General features: G+C 43.5%; 1 protein-coding gene across 1 annotated transcript; it reads right to left on the bottom strand.

Annotated features, from left to right (window-relative positions):
• Positions 1-423: 423 nt before the first annotated feature.
• CSRP3 (cysteine and glycine rich protein 3) lies at positions 424-9,408 on the bottom strand (the record flags this gene model as incomplete). The annotated part of the gene is made up of 5 exons (XM_082000413.1): positions 8,718-9,408; positions 3,954-4,122; positions 2,418-2,553; positions 1,647-1,740; positions 424-503 (listed from the first exon to the last, which is right to left on the bottom strand). The coding sequence occupies exons 1-5, from the start codon at positions 8,827-8,829 to the stop codon at positions 424-426; spliced, it is 591 nt and encodes a 196-aa protein (XP_081856539.1). The 5' UTR covers positions 8,830-9,408.
• Between the last annotated feature and the right edge of the window lie 1,921 nt (positions 9,409-11,329).

The raw sequence follows: 11,329 nt of genomic DNA, 5'->3' as shown, positions 1-11,329 counted from the left end.
GGAGATGGGTAGAAATACAGATGGCATGACATTCCACGTGACAAAGGAAAATGCAGCCGGAACTGGAATGCCTGACGCTCATGCTCCATAAGGTATCTCTTCTCTATCTGAATGGGACAGCGTGCCGATCTTTACCATTCCAGTCTAAACTGTGGTAAATACTAGTTTAAGAAGCAATAATGTTCCATGAGGTTTTTGTCTTTATTTACTGTAAAACAAACATGAATCTAGTTTTCTCACTGTACCTTTTTAAGCTATTCTAAGGATTTTGTAAGATACAAGCTCACAAGTTTTTTCCTGCAAAGTGGAAAATATTAAACAAATGCCCTAGGTTCTTAGCAATATATGATGTTTAATGTTTTATTTGATAACTATCACTTGGTGACATCAATAGTAGTTTGAGTCTGCAGCATCCCTTTCTTCTCATTCGCACTCTTTCTTCTCCACTTGAGTGAGGCCACCGAACCCAATTCCTTTGGGACCAAAATTTTTTGCATAGCAAACTGCAAAAGGAGGAGGGAGGTAAATGGTCTTCTGAACGTTTTCATAGAGAAGTAAATGACTTTTGGTTTTAGTACCAAAACTAAACTTCCAAACTGAAGTTAACAAAAGGAAGGAAATCTGAATAGCATCTTTCGCAGAAGTATCGACAGGTTCTAATAGTGAAACTGGAATCACATATTTGAGTTAAGCAAAAATCACATCTCGGAAAAAGTTAAGAAACAGTATGTATTTCAAGATCTATGTAATGTTTTCATTAAAGCTACTTCCTGTCTGAAAACACTCAGTAAAACTTGGTCTGTATGAGTAATACAGACTGAGGAATATGTCAGAGATTTTCAAAGGAGGTTAAAAGAACTAGAGCGTGGTCCACAAACTGCTGATGGTAGCTTAAACCATTCCATTTTAACTCTGTATTGCTAAGTGTGTGTTGTAGTTATTTATCACAACCCTGCCAAGGAAGTGGTAATGGTCAGCATGTTTATCCAAATATGCCAATTTAATCACTTGCAGTTGCCAGACTGCACCTAGAGTCACAGAACTTAAGTATTCTTCTTGAGGATTCTCTGTAAAGTTTAGCCTAAGATGTAAAAACCTTGCGTATTTTTCACTTTAAGCTCTTTCTAAGAGTCAAGTGAAGCCCTGTGAACTTTCTTGATCTGAGAAGAACATCTGGGTGTACAATTTGGCATGAATGCACTATCTTCTGCACTATCAATATAGTGAAAATACCGTTTAACTCTTGCTGGGAAGAAGTCCAGTGAAGACCATGACCTTTGAAGATTTGTATCTTTGTGGTTTGGCGTTCTTTGCTGTTGTTTGGTTTGAGTTTTTTAGAGTGAGAGAGATTGTGCAAGTACAAGAATCTTCCCAGCAGATATGGCCAGTGTTCCTGTTAGAAGGTCTGAGAGGATGTCATATTTATAGAAAAATTACGACTTCAAAATTTGTTCATAGTAGAAGATGCAACTGCAATGTTACCATAGCTCTTTCCTTCGCTTTCAGAAAGTTGTTTAAAAAGATAAAGTGAAATTTCATGAAGCTGTTAAGCATGAAACAAGGTAAATCATGATGGCAATAATAGCTCTGAAAAAAGTAATTTTAGATGGACTCAATAACCCAGTTCAGCTCATTACGATTCTTACCTTTACAGTAGAGCTCTCCATCTTTGTCTGTAACGTTGGTAGATTCTAAACTCTTTCCGCAAATAGCACAGCGGAAGCACGTCTTATGCCAAGGCTGGAGAAGTTAAGACAATTCATTGTATGTTACAGAAAGTGCACAGCTAGCAGGTAGAAGAAACAAAGAACTATCGCTTTTATGGTGCAAAAGGTTAAAATTGTTTTGTTGGTCTGGTGGCTCCCATTTTTTGATTAGTCTTTTTTTCAATTACTTCCTTATCCGATATCAAGATCTTACTTAGTGCCTTTGTTATTAACGGAGGTGTAGTAAAAAGCAGGGAGCTTTTTGTTTAGGGCATCTCTTCCACGTGCAGAGATAATATTCTAGTGAGAGTTCCTAGAGCAGAGAGCTAGCATGTCATGTGAGACAGGCTTTCGTTTTTCTAGTCACAGGATCTCCTTAATATGTCTGCAATCCCCACTACAAATAAATGTTTAAATTATAAATATCCTCAGAGCTGGTGGTAGAGCAACAAGTGGTGGAAGAGCCTGCCTGTGCAGTAGCCGGGAGTTGTTCTTCAGACATCAAGATGCAAGAAGTTGAAGGCAGCTTATGAAAAGCACGTGGTTTTAAACCTGAAAGTATATCCCATTCTCTAGCAATTTTCTAACTCATCCTCATGTGTTCTTCATCGAGGCTATGAGTAAAAATTTAAAAGACCAAGGACCTGTTAGCTGCAGTTTATCACTATTGTAAGAGTATGTTGTGTTTCAAGTGCTGTAGTAACTACTTACTTTTCCTCCCCCCATGATCTTCTCTGCAGCATACACCGATTTGCCACAGCGGGGACATTTATCCACATCTACCATCTTTTTGGCAAACTTTGAAGGATTAGTTGGTGTAGAAGGGCGAGCAGACTTTGGTGACCCCCTAGAACAGAAGGTTTTGGTGTTATAAAATACTGCTTAGAATGCTGTCTTCATTCCAGAAATTGGATTTCATGATTTTGTGGTAAGAGATTAAAAAAATACTCAATTAACAGTCTTAGACATGCAAAAGGGGAGAAGAAAAGAGAAAATGAAAGTATTCTACTGAATTCTGCATTGTGTGGTTGAAAAGCTGATACCGTAACTGCTGATGTTGCCTGTTTTGGGCTGAGTAACATGGAGCTGACAGCAGCCATGTGCAGAAAACATTGTATTTAAAGAAAAGTGAAAGTAAAAAATGTTTTTGTTTTATTGAGAGGCAAGAGGGAAAACACAAGCAAAAGACCTCTCTGTTCCTTGTAGCTGGCGATCTGCTGGTTCTCAGTAGTGAACAGCGGGGATGGGAAACCTCCTTAAATTTTGCATGCGGCTGTTTCATCAGTCAGCGTAACATCGGGACAGGGGCTACGGTTCTTAGCTGTCCTGGGGTCAAAAGCACATCAGAAAAGTAGCTTTGCTTTGTATTTCTGGACTTTGTGCTCGATGTCTTTGTGCTAGCTTAAAGCCTTTCACAGAATGACTTTTGAATTACCGGATTGTTGGACTGCAACAGGTCATTAAATCTACAGGATGTGACAGCTTTTGATACAGAACTCTGCCCGTAATGGATGCAGATCTTACAAGGAGCTAGAGTTACATACATTATTTAAGCTTGTACTTCCTGCACAGCACATTGGTTAATTGGTTTCCTTATAGTAATACCAGAAGAAAGCATTGTTGATTTGGAAATGTGCAGCTTTGAGAATCATAGAAAAAGGCTATAAAAATGCACTGTCGGAGATAATTGTGTGCAGCGGAGGCTTTGGGGAGTTGGTGTCCCATTAGAATTCCTTTGTTCAAACGTAGTCTCGGTGTGTTTGTGAGTGTTACTCAAGCCACAGGGAGGATTTGGAAATGTTATTTCTCCCATTGAGAGAAGAGTTAACAGCACGTGGTAGTGTGATTATTTCTCGAACAGGAAAACCGAACTGTATTTTAGCCTCTGATAGGAGGAAAAAAAAAAAAAGCATTGTCATGTTCTATGGTGAATGTGACTTGACCCCTGTGCTACTAATGGCAAATTACAATTGCAGTGAATGTTTGCATCTGTGGTGGCCGTGTAAAAGCTGCTTCTGCAGAATAATTGCCCGTTGGAGGAGGAGATAATTTATAAAGAAGGTTTAAAAGAGACTGAATGTCATTAAAAACTGGTAAATTACTGTGTCCGCTGAAGGAAAGGTTGTGGGAAAGTCTGCCCTGCTCCTTACGCTAGATGTTGTTATGGAAACAGAATAAAACCTCTAAAATTCCACACCAAGTGACGAGTAGTACCAGAAAAGGTGCTGTCGGTAGGATTTAACTCACTGTTGCAGATTCAAGCCCAGGTGGTCACCAGTGTCGGTGCTGAGACACCCTGCCCCTTGTCCGAAGCCAATGCCTTTGGGACCGTATTTTCTCCCGTAACAAGTTTTGCAGTAGATCTCAGACTCGTGAGCGGCTACGGTGGTGCTGTCCAGAGCTTTTCTGCAAGCCACTGAAAACGGGAAGAGAGAGGCACGTATAAACGTTTGCGTTCTCAAACTTGAAGTTGTGCGGTTCGGAATAATTACAATTACTGTTTGTCTTTTCCTATATTTTTAAGGATAAAGGAAGTTGTTAGCCTGTAGTCAGTATAAAACTTCGCTGGGCTGTTGCTAACGATGTTGTGTGTGTACACAAGATGCTCTTCTTTTGCCATTTTGAAGTTATACAAGTTGCCTTTCGACAGATGCTGTTATGGTCGAAGGTAGACTTGCAGGTGAACATGCTCCAGTTTCTGTATATTAATATGCAGAAGGCTTGGCAGTGAGCTGCATAAAAGCCACTCCTACCATCCTGAGGGAAAAGTAACAAGAGTGACGCTTGACATTTTTAGTTAAGGACTTCTGGACGCTGCAACTGCAACAAAATTACAGAAAAATTACCCCCCAAAAATTAAGAAAAAATTACAGCCCTAAGAAAATCATGGGCTTTTTGGGACAACTTGTCTAGATCTGTGAAGCTTAAGATGGATTGAAGGTCATAATCTTAAATTCCCAAATCATGTTTAAAAAAAAAAAAAAGTTGCAGGTGGGTGTTGTCTCTGCTGTGCATCTGCACCTTTCAAAATAGTCACTCTGGCTCGGCAGCAGCCCTCTCATCTCAGCCCACGCTCTTTTCTCGTGGCGTGTTTCTAAAAGAGGATATCATGTCCGCACCGTGTCCAGGCAGAGTCAAGCAGGACGAGGTTTTTATTTATCTAGTCACTTTTGTTTGAGCTGTAGCGCGCGGCGAAGCGATGATCCCACGTAACCGGTCATCTCAGCTCTGTTAGGCTTGCTCCAGGAAGGCAAGAGCGTGGCTACAGCCCATCCAAAGCCAGAGACCTCCTCCTAGTCACGTTCGCTACGGAGAAATACCGCTTGGCTCAGCTCCCCAGGAAAGGTCTGGAGACTTTTGGACAGAAGGTGCCATGGGGACGCCCGACATGCATAACGCGTACAAGTGATACCCTCTATGGCACCGCTAAAAACCGAGCCTCAGCGCGGAAGGACCAGAACTTAACGAGTGCTAACAGCTGCTTCTCTGGGGATCTCAGCCAGCAAGTATCCATGTTTTGAGAAACACGAGCTGCACCTAGAGCTAACAAGCGTTGCTGAGGCTGGTCTCGCGCGTGGTTATTCTCGTCATTACTCCCTCCCCAGTTCTTTGTTCATCTGAAACATGGTCAGCATTGAGAGACTAAGCTCTGTTGCCGGTCCGGTGGATGTCCTTGTGACTTACGCATGGAAGCTGGACAGTAACGAATGGAAAAAAAAATAGTAGCTACACTCCTCATCTGCTTGGTGACTTGGGAACTCGGCATGAGACAGCCCCCACCCCACCGAGAGAGGATGAAGCTTTCCATTCCGAGTGGCTATGTAAAAAAAAAAGAAAAAAAAAAATCAGAGTTTTGTAATAGCTTAAACTAAGGCTTAAACACTTCTTACAAATTGTTCAGTGTGTCAACAGTGGTTGATGGCGGGGGGGGGGAGAATGGGAAGAACTTCGACAACTTCCTTGGACAAGTGCATGCCCCACCGAGGGCGTCCCAGTCACGCGTGGGCTGTTGACAGCTCGGAGAGGAAAGTTGCCTAGCTCATGTAAGCAACAGAAACCTGTGAAACACGCAGGTGCTGACAGTGGTTGGAAGTTCAAGCTCTCAGAGAGCTAGCAGAGTGTTTGATTAGTCCCTGCTCCCTCTGTGTTTATTCTAACCATCCTGCTGTGAGTCTTAAAGTTCATCCGCATCAGAATTAAAGCCGATGCCGGAACCTCCGCGCCTTTAGTTCTGTCGCCGTACTGCGCAGGGGAGGAAGTAGTTTGCAAGGACCTTTATAGTTAATGGAAATAAAATAAGGGGCTTCTGTGAATGTGTGGACCCGATCTTGTCGTACTCCGGTCTCTTCTGCTCTGAGATGATAATTATGTTGGCAGAGGGAGTTAAGGGATGATGGAAACTCTAGCAGTAGATAAAGTGTCTATTTCTGGCCCCTTAGGGATAGGGTATCAATTCGCCGCGACAGATGGAGCAAAAGCCCTTCAAGTGCTATTGTTGGAATAACTTTTGAGAGCTGTCATCCGCCAGCAGACACTGTTCGTGAGCCGGCACAAAGAGGTTTCGGGCTGATGGCGGGAGATCCTGCCAAACGTCCGTCGCAGCAGCGCTTGAAGTAAGACCCGGCGGGGGAACAAGGTAGGTAAAGAGCAAGCTGCACGGGAAGAAGGGTTTGTTGGAAAGAAGCTACTCTCTCATAATGTTTCTAGGGAAAAAAACTATGGAGTGGGGAGACTGTGATTTATCGTTTAGCTTGTCTGGTTTTTACTCTGTTAACAGGTTGGTTTGCATTGTTTGGAAATATGCCCGAACTGCATATTTTGGTCAAAAAATACTGGTGTCTCTCATGTGTCTGGTCAAATATAATATATAAAAAATATTTTAACTGTATTTGATAGAAAAAATATGTAAAAGCTCAATTAAATAGGTTAAGTGTTTCCATACCTGAGATTAGCTCTTCTGTTGAGAAATGAAATCCTGTAATTGGTTCATTGAAAAGCCCGTGAACATGATACATGATACTGAGTCGTCCTGAGCTGCTGATTAGCGTGTGTGAATCATGGGAAAAGTAAAGCCAATTAACATACCTCTCATATGCCAGCTGGGCTTAGATGCATCTTTACTTTTTTGACCTTAAATATACTTCTGCTGGGAATACTTTTTTTAGTATCTAACCTATTAATAATTTTGGTCAGACTTACGAGTACAAGAGGCAAAGAAAACAAACAAAAAACCCCCACCCCAACCAACCAAAATAAAACAAAAAAACCCAAACCACAACAAACCAAACAGCAGAGATAATGGATGTTTGTTGTTTGCCATGAATCATTAAAAAAAAAAAAAAATCAGTTATGCTAAGAATGAAGCTTAAACTTGTTCTGATACTAGGTAGGAGAGAAGTAGTATTAACTGTGCGCTATTAGGACAGCAATTTATTTTTATTAGACACTGGAGCATCTACTCATTTGTCATCTTCTGCTGTATTGTTTTCTAGCATTTGCTAAAGCACAAGCGTCGTTAAAGCTTTTCTCACAGTTCATGTCCCTCTCCCCACAGTTTCTCTGCTATCTAGTATTAATTGTTATAGGCAGCACATGGAAGCAATAAAATGTCTCTAGTTTTCACAAAACTGCGATTTTCACCCTCCTGTAAGAATTGGCCGGAGGTTGTCAATTAACTTAAAACTTTTTGAGGGAGTTCTTTCAGTCTTTTTGGCATCGCTTGCAGGGCACTTGGAGGAAGGCAGAGATGACTCGCGTGTGTCCATTGGACTGATGTGCGTAGCGTGTCATCTAAGCACGTAATAATGTCAGTCTCGTGCCTCCAAAAGAGAATTCTCTATCCATTCAGGAAAGGGACGTAAAAATTGGATTCGATTGGCTTCTGAGCTGTCATGCTGGAATTCTTACTGCAAAGGTACTCGATCTCAAGCGCTGTCTGCAAAATAAACTATTTAGCTATCTTTAGTTCTTACCAAAATGTTTACTCTCTCCACAAAGGGCAAACAGCTGAACCGATACCTGCTCTCTCTTTTTTCCAAGCGCTAGCTCATCTGCAGAGAAAGCAAAATTCCTGGAAGCTATCTGCCAAACGTTACAGAGGTGCCTGGAGTAAAAGAGTAAGTGAAGTGGGACCATACGAAATACGGGGAAGGAGGAGACTAAGGTGCGTGTGGGGTGTTGGTGGGAGATTGTGGTACCACTGGGGTAACGTCTTTCAGCTTTCCTGTGTGAAAAGAATTCATGTTATGTTTCACCATAAAAGTAATTGTCTCCTCTAATACCCTAATAAGACATGCTTCGGTCTTATGAGCACTGGTTGGTTAGGTCTTCTAGACTTTTGAACTTGAAAAAAACCCGTAATACGCCATGCTGTGGACAGAAGGTAGGGTTCCGTGGGGACGGAGCTAGCTGAGGTGACCCAGCAGCGCTCTCGTGTCCCTGACAAAAGTCACCCAATGCATGTTTGAAAACAGAAAAGCCAGGAGCCCGAGAGGCAGACTGCTTGGGGTGAAGGGCTAGCAAACTGGGCTTGGTGATTAAGGGCTGCTGTGGAGCGGCACACTGGCGTTTCAGAAAACATTCTGATGCTCCTGAAAACAGGTACGGGCATTTTCCATCCTTCAGTTACTAAAAGGGTGGGAAACCGGTTTCATCTACCGGTTTCTGGAAAGCTCCAGCCCAGGATCAGTCTCGCTGTGCCGTCCCTCGGGTGGGATGACCAACACGCGACTGCCCTCTGCGTCGAACTTTGCCCGGACGCGGACGCTTTGCACAGCTTGGCCTCTGGCAACCTGCAGTCTGACGCTGGTTGCCGCTACCCCCGGCGCGTTGCCCTAGGGTGTTTACAAGCCAGCCCCGGGTGTCCCGCGAGCAAACGTGTCGAGTTGGGGACGCTACGCAGCCGCTTCATTGCACGCAAAGAAATAAACCAGCAAAACTACTAGCGTTAATGGAAGACTTCTGTAGAGCTATGGGAATACTGTGAAGGTAAAACAGTGTAGTCCAGCTTACTGCAGAGGAAGCACGTCTTGTGAAAACTCCTTCCGTTGCACTGGATTTCCTCCGCGTGGTACACTGTCTTTTCACAGGCTCCGCATTTGGCTCCACCTCCCCAGTTCGGCATCCTTGTATCTGAAGGGTAACCTAGAAAGATAAATTACATACATAAATACAACAGCAAAAGTGAATTACTTTAAACGGAACAGCTTGATTTTTTTTTTTTTTTTTTTAATTATTTCCCCCCCCTCCAGTCAACTGCTGTTGCATACCTGCAGCATACCGCATACCTGTGCGGTAGCAGGAACGTATCCTATCCATGGGTGAGGGTGCTGGCCTGGTGCTTCGGGGGGCAGAGGCAGTCTGAATCCTCTGTCCTGCGCGACCCTCTTTCGTAAATAAAGATATTCCTTAGCTCAGCATATTGTGATGGTAAATATGTGAAATGATTGTGAGGCATTCCAGTAAAAAGACGCCATGACCACTCAAACCTCTTCTGGAGAAGTGGATCTAGGATTTATTTGCCAACAGATAGTCCTTGTCTTTGAATCCTGCCCCCCCCTGTATCCCAGCGTAGCCTTTTCCCCTTGGTTTTTGCTTTTTGTGTGTGTCGATCTGGTTTTGCGAGGCGAATTCTCACGGAGGTGAGACTTTGAAGACTGACTGGAGTTTAAGCAAAAGTGTGGACAGGATTTGGCGTTACATTTTCTACAGAGCAGTATTCTACTTAGTGAAGAGACAGCACGCAGTACTGCTTGTACCTCCCCAAAGCAAGCGTGAGTTCATCCCTTGCCACGTGAGCTTCCTCGGTGACACGTACGAAGGCAATTTTCTGTGCCAGGATGATAGCAGTTTATACAAGTTATACCTGGGTAATTCCACCTTGATGTTTAACAAGCGTACGATGCTTTTTTAGGGGACACTCTAACAGAAACAAGTTGTTATTGCTTTGCTGGATTTCCCCTAAGACAGCTGCAAGATCACTGTGCTGCACAGCCGTTATAAAGTAATAACAGATAGGTTCCCAAGATGTTTAAGGTGTATTTTTCTTTGTCAATGTGTTCTAAAATCTAAACATCCAACAAAGAAAAGAGCGTAGTGCTTCCTGTTCCAGTTCTTGCTGTTCCAGTTGCTGTTGAAGTGACTTGCCCAAGGTCACGCAGGAGGGCAGTGTCGGCGCCAGGAGCCCAGCTCAGTCGCCTGACGGCAGGCGCGGTAAGTGCCCTCCGGATGATTGTGCTGTCACGCATCTGAATCCGCCCCAACCTACGGTTTGCCCTTCTGTTTTCTTGTCTGAGTCATCGTTTCTGGAAAGACCAGGACGTCATCTTGTCATCTGCACATCGTATTATCGGGTTGTTCCACGCTCCTGGCGCACGCCTGCCTTCTCCTTCTTGGAAATCCAGTCACCTTCTTATTATAGTTCTTTCGAAACCTGCCCGTGCTATTTGTGTTTGATGAAATTCACCATGAGATATTCTTAACTAAGCAAAGGATTTTGCACGCTGCATCAGGCCTGCTACCTGAGAATTTTCTTCTGAAGCCGAGCGAGAGAGGGGGGAATTTATCACAGCAGTGGTGTAACGGAGCTGGTATTTTAAATTTTAGACTAACGTTTTACTGTGTCTGTACACTGGACTCTGAGGTCCCATGTTTATCGTCATCTCGGTGACTTCTGTGCTGTACCTTCGGAATTTCAGAAGGGAGTGAACAATTTCTCCACGCGGGCTCTGCAAGCTGGACCTGAAGCTGAAGGGAATTCTCTCTGGCCACGAACACTAAGAATCAGGCAGTTGTACAAAAGACGTGTCTGTCCAGCCAAAGGAAGACAGCACAGGAGTATGAGCACATACTGAAGACATGTTTTAACGGCACGTTTTAACAACCAGTGTTTACTAACGAGGCAGATATACCCAAAGTCTCCGCTTTAATACTGCGGTTATTAATATATCCTTAATCCTGTATAATTACATCTTCACTGCTGTGACCGTGACTGGCAGTAGACGGCATACCCGCCGTCCTCGTGCAGGAACCAGGCTCTCCTCCTCTTTGCGAGGCTGATGGACGTGAGGCTGAGCAACCCCCCGACCGGGTCAGCCTCGTCCGCCGCCGTCCTACAGCGGCGGCATCGTTACCCCGTCAGACCCTGCCCCTTCCCGCGGGAGGCTGTTCAGCAGCCGCGCTGCTCTGCCGGTCAGAAAACAGTAATGATGCAAAAAGGAAAAGAAAACTCGGCTTCCCTCTAACTCCCTTTATCCCTGATAATGATATCCCTAACGCGTAAGCAGCAAAAATCTGATGTAGCTGAAATAAGAAACAAAAATGACTGCACGCGAGGAACGGGCTGTGAATGTGGTCCCTTCTGACTCGGTGAAGGCTTTACTGAATAGCACTGCTAAAATCTTTTTTTTTCCTTTACAACAGGAGATAAAGGAACAGAGAGGAGTCTTTCATGTAGAGTGAGACAATCTGATTGTCTCACTCTGTATTTTCTCCTATTTTAAAGTACTTTTGTATCAGTGCCATTTTTTTTCCTCTTATAAAAAGTAGCTGAAGTAATGCTTCAAACCTTTTTAAGAGAAGGAAGGGCGACAGGAGATAAAAATCAGTTTCGTGACCTGTTTTTG

The sequence above is a fragment of the Phaethon aethereus genome, assembly GCF_964289735.1.
Source record: "Phaethon aethereus genome assembly, chromosome: 5".
Lineage (NCBI taxonomy): Eukaryota > Metazoa > Chordata > Aves > Phaethontiformes > Phaethontidae > Phaethon > Phaethon aethereus.
The sequence above is the reverse complement of the archived record's forward strand: the minus strand, read 5'-3'. Positions and strand labels throughout refer to the sequence as shown.